Raw genomic sequence first — 23,544 nt, 5'->3', positions numbered from 1 at the left:
AGATTAAATGAGTTAATGTATATGACAGCACTCAGAATGATACCTGACAGTGGTAAGCATTCTGTAACTATTAGCTATTTTTGCAGAAATAGATCAGCATGCAATAGTGCCAGCTTTACAGAGCCATTGCAAAGAATGCAAAGATCAATGTATTGGAAGCTATTAGAATAATGCTTGACATATACTAATTCCTGCATAACAACTGTCATTAATATTTTCCAATTTACAATGTTAATATGCCTTTTTCCCCTCATGGGAAGGGAATCATATTGATTGGAAAGTTTTATTGCAATTGCCTTTTGAAAGATGGACCTTGCTGTAGTAGGGAGGGTGCTGGTTCGGTGGTTCTTTAACCTGACTGCATGATGGGAGCTCTGTGGGGTCTTTGAAAAAATTCTGATGCTGGAACACATCCCTGACTCATTACATCAGAATCTTTGACAAGTGAGTCCAATAGCATGGATAGTGTTAAAAACTTGTGATTCTCGTGTGGCTTATTAATTTTCTGTTTTCAAATATACAGTCCATCTTTATTCCTTGAAAGTTATATTTTTTTTCTTTTGTTATATTTCCCTTTTGGGAAAAATCACAGGAGAATAATCGGCACTTCTGCACTTATTTCTATGTCTGTTTCTTGTCTGTTCCAAGTGAATATATTAATATATAAAATGAAAACAATTGTATGTTTTCTCATGGTCTGATTTTTATGGTTCATATATTATTTTTTTTTGTTTTAGAAAAACACAAGATTTAAAACATTTAAAAAAACACATTGTTTATCCATGCAAGGCTTAAGGTTTTTCTGTTTTTATTTATTGCATTTGAATACTATATAGTAATAGAGTTCTTAAAATATAGGTGAAAGGTTTCCATTGAATTATTTGCTTTAACAGTGACTTTTTGAATTAGAGCTTGGCAGGGAAAAAGCTATTAGTGATCTATTTCAATGAGTACAGAAACCATAACTTAAAGGGATGACTTTAATTTCAGCCTGTCATTCTCATATATTTCCTGTCCACTGCTATAGCTGACTGCTATCATGGAGGAAAGTATAGAGTACACAGGGGGCTTCTCAGGGGTGCAGTGGTAAAGAATCCGCCTGCCAATGTAAGAGACACTTGCATTGGAGACTCCAGTTTGATTCCTGGGTCGGGATGATCCCCTGGAGTAGAAAATGGCAACATGCTCCACTGTTCTTGCTTGGAAAATTCCGTGGACAGAGGAGCCTGGTAGGCTAGAGCCCATGCGGTCACAAAGAGTCAGACTCGACTGAGCATAGCCCAATAGCAGCAGCCTAGGGAACACAGGAATGTAAGGGAAGACCCCAAAGAGAATAGAAAGATGCAGTGCTTCCTCCAAATGAGGTCATGTACAGGGACATTGCCAAGTAAGTGTGGATATACGAGAAGTCAAGGGCAAAAGAATAGCATGGTAGTGAATAGTGTGTTTGATTCAATCGTATCTAGTGGCAGGAGACATGAGGCTCCAAAGCTGTTGGTAGAACTTGATTGTGAAAGGCCCTGTATGGCATCCTCAAAAGTTTAGAGTATACCTTGTAGATGAGTGTTTCTTAGAGTTAGTGGGGTTGATATAATTGATTTAGACTCAGTTGGTGGGGAGACCATGAATAGTATGTTAAAAATCTTTCTGGGTGATTCTGATGACAGAGTGAAAAATCGGTTCCATAATGGAGAGCTTTGAAGAATTCCTCATATGCAGCCATGATCAGTGTATCCCTTAGTGGCCGGAGCACAGAAGGATGGATTGGAGGCTCTTGTATCGAAGGACAATGAAACAATGAAACAGTTAGGAGGCTATTGCCCCATACCCAAGTTAGAGATGAGTCTTAAAGAGTCAAAGTGGAAGTGAAGGTGAAGAGATGGAACTGAGAGGTAGTGAGGGCAGAGAATTGACAGAGTAGGTGAGTGGTTAGATGTAGGGGGGAATGGGGTTTAAGGTGGCTCCTAGGTTTTTGTCTGAGCTGCAAGTAGTATCTCTAGAGGGAGGAAGTAATGGAAGAAAGTAGTTTTCCGTGATTGCTTTCTCTGAGGCACGGGCAAAGGAGAAATGAGTTCTATTTGGGTATATTGAGTCTCATCATTCATTTATTTAGCAAATACTTAAAAAGTAAGGCCCACATAACTTGAACAACTTTCCCAGATTATACAGACAGGAGTATTGCTCTGCTGTATTATCAGACTACATAAATGCCTTTTTTTAAAGCAAGCTTCACTCATAGATTAAGCAGTTATTGTTTAAAAATAAAAAAAGAAGAATCAAATCATAGTCATAGGATGAAATAATTTAGTTTGTTTAAAATTTGATTTGTTAAAGTTAGTGACTTATCTTAAAATTCTTTACAATGTAAATTGTAGTTAGTGCTCTGAACAAATAATATTATAAAATGGCTCAAAAAAAAAACCCTAAAAGCATAAAAATACATACAGTGAAAAATCTTTCAAATTCTGTCTTCTATCTGCCTGGAGAAACCCTCCACCTATTAAGTATCCACTCTTTTCTTCCAGGGTTTGTCTTGGGTGTCAGACAACTGTTTATATACTGTATTCCCCTCAGTCACTAATTTTTGTGTGTCACAAGAGGTAGCCTATAGAAATATTGTTCTGAATGCTGCTTTTACAATAAAGAATATTTTTTAGAGTTATTCTTATAAAGTCATTTTATAAGGTTTCTGTTTGAAATGGCTTTAGTTCAATGTTCCATATCTCTTAGATACATGTCTTCCTTTGTCAAACTGGAGTTTCAGATTTATGAACAGATAATTCTGTTTGTGTCTTAATTAATTGCACTGTAGGTGCTTCTGTTATGGGTAGATTTAGAGCAGGATAATTTTAGATTATTACATAGCATATAAATCCATCATACCCATATAATTGCTTACATTAAGATTCATGTCTTTACCCCAAGGCTTTTTAAAATTCTGCACTTCTCCTATTTAATGTATAGCTTTCTTGCTTTCCTTGTTTTCCATTAAATATTTTTAAAGATTTACAAAGTTGTAGTCAATCACCTTATAGAAAGAATATCTCCTAACTTTGGGAAGTCTGTAGAGAGACCCACCACAGTCAAATAACCTTTGTTAATCAATAATTGTTCTTCTGACAATATATTCTATAATAGTGTTTGTGAATATTTATTTTCATTGGTTATAAGTGTGTAACTAATGATTACTTTTGCTAGTGTATACATTTGTTACACATACATTACTGTAATATATATTCAATTGAGTAAATTCTGCATATGGACTGTTTTACACTCAGTCAATTGTAAAAATAATTTCAAGTCCATTTTAACTGATGTTTTTTCATTTAAAGAACATTTAACACTATACCATAAATTAGTGTTTTGCACCTAAGCAATATAATAAATGGCATTGTATTAATTGAAATATATATTTATTATAATTATGAGTTATGCAATTAAAAAAAGTCATGAAGCAAACTCTATAAATGTAGACATTTATCATGAGGTCCTATAAGTCCCCTATTTAAATAAAGTTTACTTTTCTATCCTTTTTCTTACCTAACTTCTAATTTTCTTAATCTTAACTAAAATGTAACTTTCTGTCCTTTATTTACCTAATATTTCTGTTTTCTAGAGTTCATAGTGTTCAGAGTGTGTTATCAGATTTTATTTTCCCTCAGCTCATTTTTAGAATGATTTCTGAGCTTACAAAGTAAGCTTGACCTAATAATCTGGACACATTATGAAATTTGATTATAGTTTTCTTGTAAAACTTAATTGCCAGATTCAGAGAGAAAATATGACATTTCTGTTTGACATTTTTAATAAAGGGTCACATGGAGTGGGTTTTGTGTTCATAGATGCGAATAGAATCCTAACAGGCACTTTCAAAATACTCAAAGCTCTTAAAACTTAAATCTCAGTTGAATTAGACCAAAGTTCCATTTTGTCAAATACATCATTTTGAAGAATCACTTGAAACAATTGATAATAGGTGTAGTTGATTTTTACCAAATTTGACAGACAGTTGTAAAATGTGTATGAAAATAGCAGAAGATAGGTTCCACTGCTTTCCAGGTGTTACTGTTTAGCAATTATCAGTTTTATGTAAAGTATGTAAGTAGTAATCCTGACAGTTCCTGCTTATGTAAAACATTTGTGCTTTTATTTTTTTAAAGAGCTCCCACTTGCATCTTATTCTTTGTCCAAAGGTAAATTTGTGATTGAGAACTCTATGTGAAAAAACATTTGGGAGGATTTGACTGATGAATTTCTTTTTCGGTTTTTTGTTTCACTATCCTAGTTGTAAATTTCAGTTTAAGTGTATGTATTGATGTGATATAAACACAGACAGCCTCCGCAATTCCTGTGTAAGCTGAATCAAGAATGATGGTCATGGCATATTATTCTTATTGCCATTTTATATACATTTGTTAGTCACAGATTTTGGAATATTAGAAAATTGTGAAAACTTTTTTGGGTTGGTATATTTGCCATATTTTTTTTCTGTAGAATAGAACCAATGTGGCTTGGCCAAATTAATCTCGATCTGGGTAAAATAGATTTTCTTTTATTTAAAAAATTGATTAGTAGTGCTGGCGTCATGTTATAGTGCTGTTTGATCAGATTTTTTTTTATGCTATCCTTACTCTTGAAGTAAATTTGGATGCATCTCTGGATCTTTTAATAGTTAAGCTTTATTGCTTGTAGAGAAAATGGAAGTCAAAACAAGGACTTATTGTAGTGTAAAAAGCCGTGTAGACAGTGTGATCAAATGCTGGCCTGAAGCTTGGTGTGGTTTTATTAATTTCTACTCCATCTCATGAATATATGCTAGGAAATGTCTGAAATGTTTAGTATTTTATGATTATGATAAGTAATAATCTGAGCTTTTTAACTTTTCTAGGTCTATAATGTAATCAAATTAACCACCAAATTGATTTATAGTTATATGAGCCATGAAAATAAATTATTGATCACTAGTTATGTAGCAAGTGGCACCCCACTCCAGTACTCTTGCCTGGAAAATCCCATGGACGGAGGGCCTGGTGGGCTGCAGTCCATGGGGTCGCACAGAGTCAGACATGACTGAGCGACTTCACTTTCACTTTTCACTTTCATGCATTGGAGAAGGAAATGGCAACCCACTCCAGTGTTCTTGCCTGGAGAATCCCAGGGACGGGGGAGCCTGGTGGGCTGCCGTCTATGGGGTCACACAGAGTCAGACGTGACTGAAGCGACTTAACAGCAGCAGCAGCAGCAGCAGCAGCAAGGGGGATTAAGTGAGGTGAAGTGTACCTTGTCTTATGCTAGAAGTGGACAATAGGCTCAGAGCAATTCAGTAACTTGCCCAAGGTCACACAACTAGAGAGCTGTCAGAGTTTAGCTTCAAACTCTGTTTTATTTGATTCCCAAGACCATATTTTTCTTGAAATGTTATGTTCACCTTCTGCCTAAGGATTCAAAGAATGGCATTTCATTTTTATTTTGAATCTCTGATGTCAGATAGGAATTGACAAGTTCAAGTATATTCAGTATGAGGAAATTGGAAAGAAAAGAGATACGCTACAAAGGTCAGACAGTAAAGACCCTGAATGGAGAGGTACTGCCCTCTCCACTAGACATGCTTACCTGTTAGAGATAAAGACTCTCTTAATCTTTCTGGAAGAGGTCTGTGAAGAATGAATGAAAGGGACCAAAATTGTTCGAGTTCTTCCAGTCCTTAGCATTTATGTTTACAAGAAAAATATCTAACAGTAAAGTTTTCATTCTCAATGGAAACAGAAAATTGTATATTTCACTCTACCTCAGGGCAAGAGTAAAAATGTAGGCTGTCAGTTTTATCTAAATTGTTTTCCCAGCTGTACTGTTTATAAATGAAGTGCACATGGGCATATATATCACACTAGAATTTCAATTATTGGGATGTATTCCGAGAGCTCATTTTATCTTAAGAATATTTCTTGTTCTGATAATTAGTTTATATTAGAATGAATATTTCTCCTTTACTTCTCAAAAAAGCACACACATAGAGGTAGTATCTCAGAAATGGTGAAATATGTTTTTTTCAAAAAGAGTGAAGACTTTGTAAAAGCCCTTATTGTTTCTGAGATTTTTAATATGAATGTTTCATAATTATTAGTTTCTAAGAGTGACTTTTACATGAACTTACATTGAATAAATTCTCATGAAAAACCCTATGTGTAAATGGAGTTATTAACATACTTATTAGAATTATCAGAGTGAGCTGATTTGTGCTGAGTGCCAGTCGTACACTTAGCTGTAGACATAATATGAAAATAAAGATGGTTCTTCAGATAATGGTTTTAGAAAGATACAGCTACTTCTTGAGTTTAAACAAAATGAATAGTTATACAGTAGAAATATCATGATGTTAGACTGTATCCTAGACAGCATATTAAAAAGCAAAGACATTACTTTGCCAACAAAGGTCCATCTAGTCAAGGCTATGGTTTTCCCAGTGGTCATGTGTGGATGTGAGAGTTGGACTGTGAAGAAGGCTGAGTGCTGAAGAATTGATGTTTTTGAACTTTGGTGTTGGAGAAGACTCTTGAGAGTCCCTTGGACTGCAAGGAGATCCAACCAGTTCATCCTAAAGGAGATCAGTCCTGAATATTCATTGGAAGGACTGATGCTGAAGCTGAAACTCCAACACTTTGGCCACCTGATGCAAAGAGCTGACTCATTGGAAAAGACCCTCATGCTGGGAAAGATTGAATGCAGGAGGAGAAGGGGATGACAGAGAATGAGATGGTTGGATGGCATCACCGACTCAATGGACATGAGTTTGAGTAAACTTTGGGGGTTGGTGATGGACAGGGAGGCCTGGCGTGCTGCAGTCCGTGGGATCACAAAGAATCTGATATGACTGAGCAACTGAACTGAACTGAGACCATATCTGAATAAGTGCGTTTAAAGCACTTAACCGTATATAAGAGTCCATGAATTGTTCTTCCCTTGAAGAATTTAGAGTGTAGCTGGGAAAAAGGATAGTGAAATTGAGAATATTAATAGTGTGGAAATGAGCATGGATCGATGAGTTGTATATAGATGAGCACTGTAAATGTTTAAAAGGCACATCAATGGGGGCTATGCCATTTTGGCAGGAAGGCTTCATGGAAAAGTTTATCTTAACTTTAAAGAGTAGGTAGGTCAATTTTCCTCAGCATAGGTGAGCTAAGGTGGACTGTGCCTGATGCTCTCTGGGTACTGTGTGGGCAGTCTGGACCCCCTGAGGTCAAAGCTGTAGAAGAGGAGGTCACAGCATGAAAGAAGAAAATAGAGATATCTACCCACATAAGGCTGATTGTGTCAGTGTGTAACTAAGAGCTGAACTGTTGCCAAAAAGGAGTACATAAGACTCCAGACAAGAGCTGACAGATGGACCCTGAAAAGTATGAATGACAATCCTCTTTTCCCACTGGGAATTGAGGATCTCTTCTGGTTTCTCAGTTAGTCTTAGAATTCTGGGAAACCTTAAGCCACTAGGTTAATTTAATGTACTCTGAAAACTGCTTTATTCAAATTCCTGTACAATGTGTCTCAGTCTTTCCAATCCAGTTCATTTTGAAATGCCTTTATTTCAGCCTCCATAATCATATTAAAACCTGCCTATAACCCTATTTTTTAGGGTCATGCTGCTGCTGCTAAGTCACTTCAGTCGTGTCCGACTCTGTGAGACCCCATAGACGGCAGCCCACTAGGCTCCCCCGTCCCTGGAATTCTCCAGGCAAGAACACTGGAGTGGGTTGCCATTTAGGGTCATATATCATGCTAAATAATTTTTTTTTTCATTTTTATTATTTCACTGAAAACAGCTTCTGATTTGTGCAGCTTTGTGAATAAAATGTATTATTTGTGAAAAGTATATCTAGCCTAAAAATGTGGCTACATTCTTATTTCTTAATGCTGTTCTAGAGCTATTTGTACCTATGGGTGAACTGAATTCTTAGTCTTGCTTTGTGGGTATCAACTGATTAGCATGGCTGATTTCTTCCAGCGTAGCTGTAAATGAGGTCTTTTAAAAAAGATACTCATTAATTGTTATCTCAGATTTTCATTAAGGAAATCATACGTGCTTAATTATACTTGGGCTTCTAATTTTTTACTTTTTAAAATTATTTTTTTTACTAACCTGTTCATAAGGAAACAAATACTTACCAGTTTAATGCTGTAAATATTGGGGTAGATCTGCAAAAGCCATTTTACAAGTTATTGTATCAGATAAGAATATGTTTAACTAAAAAAAAAAAAACTTGGCCACAGTGGCTTTTGTTTGTCAGTTTTCCAGATATGTAGGTGGGTAGGCCGTGACTAAGTAGATACTAAATGATCCATCATGGTCCCATGCTTTTACTGTCTTTCTGGTCTGCTTTTGCTAAGAGTGTTGACTCTGTTCCCATGCGTATGGATTTCATGCATCTAAAAGAAACTAACCCTAGTACCAGGTAGGAAGGGGGAATACTTTCTACTGGCTTGAGCTTAGTCCTTTTTCTCAGGCATTGAAGTCTCCATAGACCTCTGCCTCCATATATCTGGTTAGAATTATTTGTGACTGCAGGAGAGGTGAGTAAATTGAGTACTTCTAGCTTCCATAGCCCAGAGAATAAAAAGCAGAAGGAGCTTAGGAATAGGCATTAATAAATCTAACATAGTGCATTAGGGTTCTCCAGGGAAACAGAACCAATAGTATGTATATCTGTCTAACTACCTATCTATCCATCTCTCTGTAGAGAGACAGAGAGATTTTAGGAATTGGTTCACACGATGTGGGAGCTGGTAAGTCCAAAATCTATAGGAAAGTCTGATAGGCTGGAAATTCTGGCAGGGGTTGATGTTGCAGCTCATATCTGAAAACAGTCTGGAGGCAGGATGCTTTGCTCTTTGGGGGACTCTCATTCTTGTCTCTGAAACCTTCAACTGATTGGATGAGGCCCACCCACTCTGTGAAGGGTATTTGCTTTACTCAGAGTTCTGATTTAAATGTTAATCACATCTAAAAATACCTTCATAACAATATCATAGACTGTTGTTTGACCAAACAGCTGGGCATCATAGCCTTGCCAAGCTGACGTGTAAAATTAGCCATCATACCTACATTACTTACTAAGGTTTGATAATATCCAGTGGTTTAGAACTTTTGCATCCTCAAATCTTGCCTTACCCTCAGTGGATTGACATTTTTCATGTTGTCGTTCATATATATCAAATACAATAATTTTTTATGTATTGTAGAAAATTGTCTATGCTAATCCTGAAATGGATTTCAAAGACTACTATTTATTTAAATAAGAGAAATCGTAATAAAAAAAGATCTGCTGAGATTTCTTAGACTTTTGTGTATTTTAAGGTGGTAAATGACAGATCATTTTAAGCAATAAGATTATTTTTGCCTAAATGACCAGAGAATGTTAGAAGAGATAGTGGAATGTTGACTGTCTTGGACATGAAGAGACCTAGGTATTTATAATATCTCTAACATCGGTTACTTTATCACCTTGTCTTCCTGAATCACCTATAAAAGAGGACTAATAATAGATTTCATACCTTTTCTATTGGATTGTGACAGTTACACGAGATAATGGATCTAAAAATGCTTTATGAACCACAGAGTGATAAAAATATATTGAGACACTAAAATATAAAGATAAATGTCTCATAACAACCTCCTCTGTGATTGGAGGGTGGCATGGCTGATGAGCTGTCAAATGAAGGTTAGAGCTGAATGCAGACTCAGAAATGGTCTGGTTCAAACTGATGAGATAAACTTTAGCCTAGAGGGCCTCAAAGGAAGGTTCATTCCATAAGATTATGATTCTTCGGAAAGCAATAGGAGGCCTTCCCTGGCAGAATGAGGAATGTTTCAAAATTAACATCAGGCTGTTAGATTTGGTAGCATGACAGCTGTTTCAACCCATGCTTCTCCTGCTCTCTCCTTTGGAAATACACAATTATTCAACTAATGCTGGATAAATATAATTTAAGAAATATTTCATTTTAAGAACAAAATTCTTAGCTAAATATTAATTTAAAAAACTAGAGGAGGGAATAACAGAAGAGTTTATCTAATGTTGTATTAATAAAGAGAAGCCTTTAAATAGTCTTTAATGTTGTTACTTAATTTTTCTTACATGTAGAATAGTTCAGTTCAGTTCAGTTGCTCAGTTATGTCCTACTCTTTGCAACTTGACTTGGAGTAGAATAGTTAGGCACAAGTAAAAGTCATTGACAATTTCTTAATTCAGTGGGCCATCACTTCAAGCATATCAAAATCAAGTAAACTTCAAAAATAGGTGATAATAAATCTATCTATGGAGTGGGATTTATGTGACCCTAACTAAATTTGTCATTAATCTCTGACTTCTGTCATATAATTTTAAATGTCTTTGGGAAAATGATTTTTGAATGTGTTTTATATGTGATATGAACTTATTTATAAGATTTTTAAGGTGCACCTAACAAATTGATTCCTTTAAAAGTATTGATTTTGAACTTCTTAAACACTAGCTTTTAACACTTTTTCTTGAGGTTCATCTGAAATGAACACTTAAAGTATCAAAGTTGATTTCAAGTTTTCAATGTTGGTTATTTTTAATGTAGCCTTTGTCCTGGTGATTTCACTTTCATCCTTTTATTCCTAAAGAAAGCAGAGATGACTTTACATTTGTGAGTGATACTTAATAAGTGAGAAAACATATAGATGTAATGATGAAACTACTGTGCACCCTATGACAGAATTACAGTCATTAAAAATGATTTCCTACATTCACTATATGAAACTGAAAAATACTTAGGACATGATGTGAAAAAATATGTGAAAAAATAGGCTAACAATGGAGTATAAGTCATTACCTCAGTTCAACATATAAATTATATGTTGCAGTATAATTAGGACTTCAGGGACAGTACATTGCATGCTTTTATTCTTCACAAGAATATATTAATATGTAAAATACTGTGAGTGATCTGCTTAATGAAATGTAGAGTGATTTTTCATGTGGGGAAATGAATAAACCAATGTGATACATTTATTGCTAGGTAATGGGCATATAGTCAATATAGAAGAATTCAATGCAATATACACTATCATATATTCTTCAGTGATTAAGTTCTGTGATTACAATAGTCTTTGAGGAAGATAGCCAAAGCACAGTATGTGGAAAATTCTAGAGGAGTAACTGGATTTGAAAAGGTAGATAGGAAGCTTTTGTTATTCATCTAGAATGGGTTGTTCATTGGTACTTGACTGTGAAAAAAGGCTCAGTTTTAGTTCTTGGAAAACATAAAATTAGACTTAGGTATATTACTTTGTTTTCGAAAAGTAATACATCTTTTTATTTCCAATAAAGGTCTGATCTAAATGAGAAGAGACGTGATGGGAAAACAGGTTGCTTTAAGAGGTTTAGCTTTGACAACTGGAAAGAGTGTCACTGTTAACAACCTACTTGGGAACATCATGGTACAAATTTGGGAGCACATAGTTTAAAGGTGGTGCTTAGAAATACAGAAAGAAATTCTTACTCATAATAAGAATTAGACCCTCACATTACATGAATCATACTGGGTTGGGCTATAAAAAGAAGACAAACTCCTAAAAAGAGCTATTTTAATTACTGTGCCAAGAGGTACATTTCTAGTAAAGATAGAATTTTCCTTGGTTGCAATATGTTTTTTTCTTGTGCAGTTCCCTCTTTTTGTATTGTAAGAAAATTTTAATATGAATATTCAAATTCCTTTTTCTGTAGTAGACTTTCTAAAATACTTTTAACAGTCCCTTTAGTGTTTAAATAATCTCTTTCTGATCATAGCCATGAAAGAGGTTGTCTTATTATGTATCACTTTTCCTCCTAGGAGTCACATATAGTCCTGTGAGATATGTGAAATAAGAATATATCCATTCTCTGTCCCTAAATTAGATTCACTGCACAGCCTTACCTCAGCACACTCATATTGTATGCCGAATAAATAAGGACAGACATTACTCTTGAGGCCACTTTGTCGTTCATCCAATTAAAAGGTGGGTCTTAACAATCTATCACTTGGACAAATATTAATTTGGCAGAGTGTGCATTTTCATAGTTCATTCATGCACAACAAGGATAACAAAGGGAAATTCTCTATAAGCAGAATTGCCTGAATGAAAAGGTAGAAGGCATGAAAAAGAAAACCTAAAGTTGTTGGGCTTAGAAATGAGATGGGAATGTTCTTTTGATTGATTGATTGATTTTTTACTGAATTCTGAGTTGATCACATGGAAATACTGCATTTTTAAAGTGTAAAAACACAGCATTTTCAGTTCTCAAATTCTAATCTGGTGTGGCCACATTCAGGTGCTAACTTATATAGCTTATACATTACTGACCACTGTTTAGACAGTATTCATCTGCAAAGTTGGTACAGAAAAATATCCTCTTGAATGCTTTTTAAAAGCAGATTGCTACAGAGAAGTTTCTGACTGCACAGATCTGGGAGTAGGAAACAACTTCTTATTTGTTGATTCCAAGGACAATTTTGGAAAAAAAGATAAAGGTTAAAAAAAATCAAGATTTCAAAGCTTCAGTAAAATACTAACAATTAAAAGAGAATCTGTAATTTAAAAAGATGATATATATCCATATTCTTTTTAACTATCAATTGAATAATACATATGTTCTTATGTAAAATTTTGAGAAAATTTGATCAACTTTATAAAATTCTTTAAAGCGTAAGAGATAGAACACTTCTAAATTAAATCCACATTTGGAGAAAATTAACTTGCCTCTGATAGACTTTTGGTTGTATGAAAAAAAATGAAAATGTTAGTCGCTTAGTTGTGTCCAACTGTTTGTGACCCCATGGAGTATAGCCTGTCAGGCTCTTCTGTCCAGGCAAGAATACTGGGGTGGGTAACCATTTCCTTCTCCAGGGGATCTTCCCAACCCAGAGATCAAACCCTGGTGTCCTCCATTGCAGGTAGCTTCTTTACCACTGAGCCACCAGGGAAGCCCCTTTTGGTTCTATACTCTCCACAAAAAGGTCAAGAATGCTTGGGGCTGGTGCACTGGGATGACCCAGAGGGATGTACGGAGAGGGAGGTGGGAGGGGGGTTTAGAATGGGGAACACGTGTACACCCGTGGTGGATTCATGTTGATGTATGGCAAAACCAATACAATATTGTAAAGTAATTAGCCTCCAATTAAAATAAATAAATTTATATTAAAAAAAAGAAATGACAAAAAAAGAAATAGAAATAGAGGACACCAGTTATATTAGAATTTCAGATAAACAATAAAGTCATCTTAAGTGCGAAAAAAAAAAAAAAAAAAGAACTTCTGAATGGCGTATCAGTCAGGATTCTTCATTGAAAGAGGAAGTACCTCCTCTGAATAGACAGAAGGGGCCTTATTAAAGTATCTTGGGCATTTTACAAAATTCTGGCAGACTCTGAGAAGCAGGTTGAGGCTAGGGTGCCAGGGACAGGCCCAGAGTCATGCTCCAGTCGCTGTCTGGTGTGATGTTGTTCGCTTCTGTGGCTAAGCACACACCAGACCTCACTTACCAGACCCTGCCCTTGGATCCACAACAGTCTTTCCCTGCAGGGAAATGGCCTGCACCGCTTATGCCTCTTCATGTCACTAGCTTACTGAATCATGTAGGGCGATGGGAAAATCCCTGGCAGATTTCTGGACCCTAGGTCTAAGGAAGGTTGTGAATGTGGCTATGTTTCATTCCTTGCTTCTTGGATAGGCTAAGATGGAGGATTCCTCAAACACAAGAAAGGAATATAGGTGATCAGAGTCCATATATAAAATATATATGGCCTGCAAGGTCTTCAACTTTCAGCTCCATAGCTTACTCTCTTCTACCCTTACAGTGACCCATACATTGTGCATTCTGGCCATCAACTCTTCAGCACCCCCTTAGAATTTTCTGACACTGTGGTTTTGCTACACTGTTCCCTGAGCCTGAAATTTTCCTTTTTATGTAGATTGTCCTTCAAGGGCTGCCTCAGTAACCACGTCATACCCAAAATCTTCCTTTTTTCCCTAGAAAGAAATACTATCAGTCACTTTGAGTTCCCTCTCTTGCTTTCACTTTTATAAGAGAATATGCTTTTTTCTCTTTTTGGTTTCTGTCTTATTCCCTTGAGTGGAAGCTCCTCCAGATGGTGGAGCTTCAAGTCATACTGATCAATAGGCGGTATTCACTGCTACATTCTTTTGACTCTAGTCAAAAGAGTTTTTAACGGGACTTTTTAAGACTCTAATTTTGTAATAGTTGAATAAGAATTTACAATTTTACTTATTTCCTTCAAGCACTGTTTTGCATACAGCTTCAGGTATTTTCTCTACATGTAATTTGAAAAATAAAAACACACCTAGAAATTAACATGTTTTGGATTTTTCCCCCCAAATACTAGTGTGTAATGTTATAAATTGCTTTGGATTAAAACCAAGTCTACCTGCCTGCTTGTTTAAATGTAGGTTCAGTGATATTGGTAGGCTATCATGTAAGGAACTTTTCAGATTAAAAATAAAAGACAAACACAAACTGGGAATATTGCTAGATGAAGGCTTGCAATATGAATAGTCTTAATTTATCAAATGATGCTTTGAATTTATGCCAGGTAGTGGACTTTGTTACAATGATTGTGGATTTCCATTTGAGACATGAATAATCTTCAGCGGTATTGAAAATGATACACTGAAAACAAGGTGCTCATACTGTTTTAATGCTGAGCCCATAATATCAATTAACATGGGAAATCTTTTTATAAGTACTGCCTCACAGTGAGAAGATAAAGCCTGAGGATACAAAGATGTAAAGATCAAGCATATCTGAAGTTCTGATTATTCTGTTTCCTATCATAGTGGCTGATATTATTTCCATTCACTGGGGACCTTTTTCTGTTATCTGATTTATAGAAGTATTAAAGAAAGATCTTGCTACATTATCTTAGATTCTAAGTAGTTTATGCTAATCAAATTATGATACCATTGAAAGGATTCTTTAAAGGCTCAACATCAAATAGAAGTGTTCTAAATTCCTTTTGCCAGTTTGGGTTACTTTCGTCTTTGGGGACATAGAGAATATATTCTCACTGCCTGCAGCATCACACATAGTCTCTGGACAAGGTATGTGTTAGTTGCTCAGTTGTGTCTGACTCTTTGTGACCCCATGGACTGTAGCCCACCAGGCTCTTCTGTCTTCAGGCAAGAATACTGGAGTAGGTTGCCATTTCCTTCTCCAGGGGATCTTCCCAACCCAGGGATTGAACCTGGGTCTCCTTCATTGCAGGCAGATTCTTCATTTTCTAGATCTAAAAGAATGTGGGAGTGGCATGTTGCTTGCTTTTTAAAAAAGAAAATGATATCTTTATTTACTGCCAGTATAAGATGAGCTTCTGATCATTGAATTATTTAAGATGTGAGGGATCTTTTGATTCTTCTCACTCATTCTTTTCACTTTTGGTGATAACTTACATGTGAATCAGAATGTAAAATTTTTCAGAGAAAGTAGTTGTCAAAAATACATCATTAGACTTTTGCAAAAAAATTTTTATGCATATATTCTTTAGCCATTATGTTAACTTTTATCAAAATACATTGAGAACAAATCTACACATAAGTAATTCCATGTAGATGCTTAAAAATGGAAAAATATGCTTGGGAGACTGGAATTATCTGAAGCTGACCTTGTTCATCATTTTATAAATTATGCTTAAAAAATTTCACTTTTATAGATTTAATAATATGAAATATCTATCAATCATTAAGTATTCATTAAACCCTGCATTAGGTGTTTTAACAAAAAGAATGAAGTAAGAGACATAGCTTCGTGTCTTTTTATTCTCTACCAAAACAGACTGTGGATAGTAATTGTGTTAAAAATTTTCTTCCAATTTATAATTACCAGAAAGGATTATATTAAATCATAATGCAAAACTATAAAAAATTTTTCACTTTTATTTTAAAAAAAATGAGGTAGGATATATCTGTACATGTATACTATATATGTATTTATTATACACATTATACAGATTAATGTGAAAGTATATGTGTATGGATGAATATGTATATATATTATATGTTATGTATATTGCATATACATTTATTTACCTAAATAGTAATTACAGATAAATATGTCTATATACAGCTTTCCCTGATGGCTCAGCGGTGAAGAATCTGCCTGCATTGCAGGAGATGCGGATTTGATCCCTGGGAAGATGTGGGAAGATCCCCTGGAGGAGGGCATGGCAACCCACTCCAGTATTCTTGCATGGAAAATCCCATGGACAGAGGAACCTGGCAGGCTACGGTCCATGGGATCACAAAGAGTCGGACACAACTGAAGTGACAGAGCACAAACATATCCATCTATCTATCTATATACATATATTTATGTCTGTAATTGTATATATGTTCACAGACACATACACACACACACACAGAGCTTTAGTAGTAGACTGATTTATACCAGTGTCTTGATTGTGATTTTTATATCATGTTTCTTAGTGAAACTTTACTATACACTTTTGAAAACATCACTTTTGATGTTTTCATCAAAGCAACCAAGGCCCACTTAAATTCTAATAAGGTGAATTCTAGCTCATATAACCCATCTAATATGTGAATATTACCAGAGATTAACACTTATTGAAACCATAAGAGCAGTTAGTTTATTTAAATAAGTATATTATTCTCTTTAAAATGTCAAAATTTCTATTGTTATTTGTAAATTACATTTGTAGTTTTCTATCACTTTTCTAAAATAAGTTTACTCCATATTCTTGAGTACAAATTTTATTCTGGTACAAAAATAAAATCAAATAATAATTACTTAAAATTTTCCCCAACAGAGATTATCTTAATTCACTAGAATAATGGAAAAACTTCACATTTATTTAGCTAGGCACAGTGCCTAGCATGTTCCCTATTATTTTGTTTGGTTTCTTTGTAACCCTTAGTGTATGTGTTTTTATCTCCATTTTACAAATAATTAAAATTGATACTTAGGTTGGTTAAATAATCTTACTAAAATTTGACTTCAAGACCTGTACTCTTAGCATTCCACCTTCCCAGATTGGGGCCAAAATACACATTTTGTTTTGAATTTTTAAAAGTATCTTTTATGTAATGATGGATTTAGGAGGAAGAAATTATGTGTAAGACTTCCTTCACTTATGGCATGTTGAAAATAGTGTTGATAACAGTTTATGAGATTAGCTTCCTTTATCTTTATCTTGCTTCCAATGGAAAGGTTCCATAAGAGGATTTTTTTTTTTTTTTGACCTTATGGAATTAAGAGTTGCTTTTTTTTTGAGTCTGAAAGTTCTTCATGGAAGTTATTCTGTATTTTTATTTTGATTAAAATTATATAGTAGAACATGAACGGATTCTGGAAGGTTTGGATGATGTGTTATAATAGAATCTTGGTGCTGGTTGTTTACTCTCTAGTCATGTCCGACTCTTGCAACCGCGTGGACTGGAGCCCACCAGGCTCCTCTGTCCATGAGATTTTCCAGGCAAGAATACTGGAGTGGGTTGCCATTTCCTTCTCCAAATAGAATCTTAAAGGATGTTATTATGCAGGATGAGTCTGTGGATTTTATACATAGTGATATGTTTGTACATATTTAGGTACAATAGAAATAAACAGTTCAAGTCAACAATCATGATCCTTAAGAACTTTTTTCCTTTCACAGTGTTTTATACATAAACTTTGATGAAGAGTTGATTTGGTACTCCAAATGGCTTGAAGACAGGGACCAGGTCTTATTCAGACCTCTAGAGAATAGATGCTTTCAATAAATTTGTGAAGAACTGTGAGGAGAAAGGAGCAGTGACCCTGCAAGAGACTGACCCAGACTTGCCCATGACTGTCCAGGAGTCTCCGGCAGAGGCGTGGGTCATCCACCATGACCTGTTGACTGTCCACCAGGTGTGGCCTGGTGTAGGGTTGGGCCACTGACTGTGGCAGTGCATGCAAGGGACCTTTTGAAGGAGGTCACCATTTTCTTCATTACCTCCACCTTAGTTTGGCCTCAGGTCAAACAACAGGGAGGGAACACAGCCCTGCCTATCAACAGAAAATTGGATTAAAGATTTACTGAGCATGAGACCCAGTTTCCCCTTCAGTCAGTGTCTCCCATCAGGAAGCTTCCATAAGCCTCTTATCCTTATCCATCAGAGGGCAGACAGAATGAAAACCACAATCACAGAAAACTAATCAAACTGATCACCTGCACCACAGCCTTGTCTAATTCAATGAAACCATGAGCCATGCCATGTAGGGCCACCCAAGATGGACAGGTAGTGATGGAGAGTTCTGACAAAACATTGTCCACTGGACAAGGGAATGTCAAACTACTTCAGTATTCTTGCCTTGAGAACCCCATGAAAGTATGAACAGGCAAAAATATAGGACACTGAAAGATGACCTCCCCAAGTCGGTAGGTGCCCAATACATTACTGGAGATCAGTGGAGAAATAACTCCAGAAAGAATGAAGAGATGGAGCCAAAGCAAAACAATACCCTGTTGTAGATGTGACGGGTGATGGAAGTAAAGTCCGATGCTGTAAAGAACAATATTGCAAAGGAACCTGGAATGTTAGGTCAATGAATCAAGGTAAATTGGAAGTGAACAAACAGGATATGGCGAGAGTGAACATCGACATTTAAGGAATCAGTGAATTAAAATGGACTGGAATGGGTGAATTTAACTTAGATAACTATTATATCTACTACTGTGGGCAAGAATCCCTTAGAAGAAATGGAGTAGCCCTCACAGTCAACAGAAGAGTCTGAAATGCAGTACTTGGGTGCAGTCTCAACAATGACAGAATGATCTCTGCTCGTTTCCAAGGGAAACCATTCAATATCATGGTAATCCAAGTCTGTGCCCCAATCAGTAATGCTGAGAAGCTGAAGTTGAATGGTTCTATGAAGACCTACAAGACATTCTAGAATTAACACCCCAGAAAGATGTCCTTTTCTTTATGGGGGACTGGAATGCAAAGGTAGGAAGTCAAGAGCTACCTGGAGTAACAGGCAAGTTTGGCCTTGGAGTACAGAATGAAGCAGGGCAAAGGCTAACAGAGTTTTGTCAAGAGAATGCACTGGTCATAGCAAACACCCTCTTCCAACAACACAAGAGAAGACTCTACACATGGACATCACCAGATGGTCAATACCGAAATGAGATTGATTATATTCTTTGCAGCCAAAGATGGAGAAGCTCTATACAGTCAGCAAAAACAAGACCAGGACCTGACTGTGGCTCAGATCATGAACTCCTTATTGCCAAATTCAGACTTAAATTGAAGAAAGTGGGGAAAACCACTAGACCATTCAGGTACAACCTAAATCAAATCCCTAATGATTATACAGTGGAAGTGACAAATAGATTCAAGGGATTAGATCTGTTAGAGTGCCTGAAGAACTATAGATGGAGGTTCGTGACATTGTACAGGAGACAGTGATCAAGACCATCCCCAAGAGAAAGAAATGCAAAAAGCAAAATGGTTGTCTGAGGAGGCCTTACAAATAGCTAAGAAAAGAAGAGAAGCTAAAGGCAAAGGAGAAAAGGAAGAATATACCTATTTGAATGCAGATTTCCAAAGTATAGTAAGGAGAAATAAGAAAGCCTTCCTCAGTGGTCAGTGCAGAAAAATAGAGGAAAACAATAGAATGGGAAAGACTAGAGATCTCTTCAAGAAAATTAGAGATACCAAAGGAACATTTAATGCAAAGATGGGCTTGATAAAGGTCAGAAGTGGTATGGACCTAACAGAAGCAGAAGATATTAAGAAGAGGTGGCAAAATATACAGAAGAACTATACAAAAAAGATCTTCATCACCCAGATAATCACGATGGTGTGATCACTCACCTAGAGCCAGACATCCTGAAAGGTGAAGTCAAGTGGGCCTTAGGAAGCTTCAATATGAATGAAGCTAGTGGAGGTGATGGTATTCCAGTTAAGCCATTTCAAATCCAAAAGATGATGCTGTGAAAGTGCTCCACTGAATATGCCAGCAAATTTGGAAAACTCAGCAGGGGCCGCAGGACAGGAAAAGTTCAGTTTTCATTCTAATCCCAAAGAAAGGCGATGCCAAAAAATGTTCAAACTACTGCACAATTGCACTCTTCTCACACGCTAGCAAAGTACTGCTCAAAATCCTTCAAGCCAGTCTTCAATAGTACGTGAACCGTGAACCTCCAGATGTTCAAACTGGATTTAGAAAAGGCAGAGGACCCAGAGATCAAATTGCCAACTTCCGTTGGATCATAGACAAAGCAAGAGAGTTCCAGTAAAACATGTACTTCTGCTTTATTGACTATGCCAAGGCCTTTGACTGTGTGGATCACAGCAAACTGTGGAAAATTCTTCAAGAGATGGGAAATACCAGACTCCCTGACCTGCCTTCTGAGAAATCTGTATTCAGGTCAAGAAGCAACAGTTATAACTGTACATGGAATAACTGGTTCCAAATCGGGAAAGGAGTACATCAAGGCTGTATATTGTTACCCTGCTTACTTAACTTATATATCAGAGTATATCATGCGAAATGCTGGGCTGGATGAAGCACAAGCTGGAATCAAGATTGCCAGGAGAAATATCAATAACTTCAGGTATGCAGATGACTGGAGAAGGCAATGGCACCCCACTCCAGTACTCTTGCCTGGAAAATCCAATGGATGGAGGAGCCTGGTAGGCTGCAGTCCATGGGGTCGCTAGGAGTCGGACACGACTGAGCGACTCCACTTTCGCTTTTCACTTTCATGCATTGGAGAAGGAAATGGCAACCCACTCCAGTGTTCTTGCCTAGAGAATCCAGGGATGGGGGAACCTGGTGGGCTGCCATCTCTGGGGTCGCACAGAGTCGGACATGACTGAAGCGACTTAGCAGCAGCAGCATGCAGATGACACCACCATTATGGCAGAAAGCGAAGAAGAACTAAAGAGCCTCTTGATGAAAGTGAAAGAAGAGAGTGAAAAAGTTGGCTTAAAACTCAACATTTACAAAACTAAGATCATGGCATCTGGTCCCATCACTTCATGGCAAATAGATGGGGAAAAAAATGAAAAAGTGATACAGTTTATTTTTTTGGACTCCAAATTTACTGCAGATGGTGACTTCAGCCTCCTTTGAAGAAAAGCTGCGACCAACCTAAACAGCTTATTAAAAAGTAGAGACATTACTTTGCCAACAAAGATCTGTCTAGTCAAAGCTATGATTTTTCCCATAGTCATGTATGGATGTGAGGGTTGGACTGTGAAGAAAGCTGAGCGCTGAAGAATTGATGCTTATTCTGTGGTGTTGGAGAAGACTCTTGAGAGTCCCTTGGAGTACAAGGAGATCCAACCAGTCTATCTTAAAGGAAATCAGTCCTGAATATGCTGAAGCTGAAGCTCCAATATTTTGGCCACCAGATGGGAAGAACTGATTCATTGGAGAAGACCCTGATGCTGGGAAAGATTGAATGCAGGAGGAGAAGGGGACAACGGAGGATGAGATGGTTGGATGGCATCACCAACTCAATGGACATGAGTTTGAGTAAGCTCCAGGAGTTCGTGATGGACAGAGAAGCTTGGTGTGCTGCAGTCCATAGGGTCACAAAGAGTTGGATAAGACTGAGTGACTGAACTGATATATAGTATAAATACAAATAGTATGAAATGTACTATTAAAGAGACACTGGTCATCATACACATAGAACATAGAACTCTATGATAATGACATCAACTAGAAATCTCATGAATTAGATGAATGCTAACATGAATTGCACAGAGCTGGGAAGCACACAAGTATGAGTTATATTAAAGTTGCTTTCTATGAATATCTTTCTTCTATTTAATGCTACCTCTCTTTTATAGTGATAGCTCTTCAGGAACTCTTATTAAATTTACAATTTCCAGTTAGAAAGCAATAGTCAGGAAATTACCCCTTTTACCCTGTGCTTCAACACTAAGTCTACAGCGTCTCTTCCTATGATGCTTGGAAAGGTGTTAGTTGAAATTAATCTGAGGAAGAGTCAGCATCTTTAACCTAGAAGTCTCCTTTCTTGGACTATGTAGCCCAACTAGATACCCATGGTGTTATAATTAGCTGGTGGTGGTGAGGAGGAGAGAGAAGACTAATTGTTCTAGGCTGGTGATGTAAGATAACAAGGAAGAGATCCATTTTAATTTCCTTAAATAGAGTTATAGACTGTGTGCAGGTGGCCTAATAAATCACCTGTGTTAGAGGGTCTTCAGGTCACTCATTTGGGACAATGAAATTGGTTTAGTATTTTGAATTATTGACCAGAACATGTATTTGTAACTGTGATCTAATTTTAAAGATCAATACACTTGCAAAAGTGTTACATTAAAAAAAAAAATTATCCTGCTTGTAGATGAAAATTCCAAGTTCTATAGTTTTTCTCCTTTTTTACATTACAAAAGTAATGCATGCTTCTTATTAAGTAAAATTACTAACAGGTAAGTGGAACAAAATCAGTCCTCTTTCTCTGTATCTTTCATAATATGTGTTCATATTTTAAACAATGGATTTTTAATTGAAAAATGAATGGCACAGCAAGGATGATTTTGTCATTTTTATAAAATGATAATGCCAAATGATAATTTTTGTACACTAATATTTCCTGGTAAGATGTCTATTAGATTTTTAAAATTTCTTTAAATTTGTCTTCCCAAATTAACTGGATTGGAAACTACCATGAAAGGAGCCCACAGGTTGGACCCGCTGTGCTTCAGTAAGAACAGATGCCTGTTTAATACCTCATTACTCTACTTTTCAAAGTCCCTGAATCTTTCTGAAGCCTTCTTTGAGCTACTGCCTTGGGTTTAGTAGGTAAAGATGGGCATTCAGACACTGTGGGGCAGGAGGAATGTGGAACATGGTGCATTCACCTACTGGGAGAAAACAAAACCAAAATCACTGGCCTGTTCTTTTCAGATGGGCTTGAGCACCCTAAGAAAAGCCACAGGGAAAATACGGCACAGTTTCCTGAAGTATCAACTCTGCTTCAAGTTTTGAGGGTAGAAAGTTATAATAAAATAAATGAGGTGTGAAGGAATAAAATTAAATGCCTAATTTGTAGGAATTTAAAAATTTTAGCAATAAGACAGGAGAAATTCTTTTTAAGCATTGAGCTTACATCTCTCTGAGGTTACGTGTCCTGTCTGGGAAAATTTGAATAACTCTGCTATATGATGAGCATGTAGAGAAAGAGAGGAGATTCATGGATTTTTCATTTCGGGTAATATGGGAGAAGAGATGGGTAGATAAAAATTGAGGATTTCTCACAGTATGTAAAAAAGTACCTTGCACATGGTAGGGCATATAAAAATACTTGTGGGTTTTTAAATTTAGTTTCTCTTCTTATTAAGGAGCAACGATGCTGGTATTGAGCACTAGCTCCCAAACTTTGCCAGTTATTTTTTGTTTAAAACTCTTCAACTGGCTGGTACTTTTTCTTCTTCTTTTTTTTAATCCTGTGGATTTGAGAGGCTCTGACTTTCTCTGAGAAAAAAAGAACAAGACTTTGAGAGAAG

The 23,544-nt window shown here is 36.4% G+C and overlaps 1 protein-coding gene across 11 annotated transcripts in view; it reads left to right on the top strand.

Moving 5' to 3' along the window:
* The window catches only part of CHSY3 (chondroitin sulfate synthase 3), a 375,783-nt gene that overhangs the window by 100,364 nt on the left and 251,875 nt on the right, over window positions 1-23,544 (top strand). Inside the window, exon 3 of one of the 11 annotated variants that reach the window (XM_086410484.1) lies at window positions 16,139-21,824. The exons of 9 other annotated variants lie outside the window; for them this stretch is intronic. In XM_086410484.1, coding sequence (XP_086266610.1) covers window positions 16,139-16,162 — 24 coding nt within the window. In that variant the 3' untranslated portion in view covers window positions 16,163-21,824. Of the gene's footprint in view, window positions 1-11,918; window positions 16,001-16,138; window positions 21,825-23,544 lie in introns of those variants that run through there. One more of the 11 variants, XM_086410482.1, reaches the window with a different exon arrangement.

Source organism: Bos grunniens, chromosome 7 (genome assembly GCF_055505025.1).
Source record: "Bos grunniens cultivar Pamir isolate PY7600 chromosome 7, Bosgru_T2T1.0, whole genome shotgun sequence".
Taxonomy (NCBI): Eukaryota; Metazoa; Chordata; class Mammalia; order Artiodactyla; family Bovidae; genus Bos; species Bos grunniens.
Note: the sequence above shows the minus strand (reverse complement) of the source record. Positions and strands in the feature narration are given on the sequence as shown.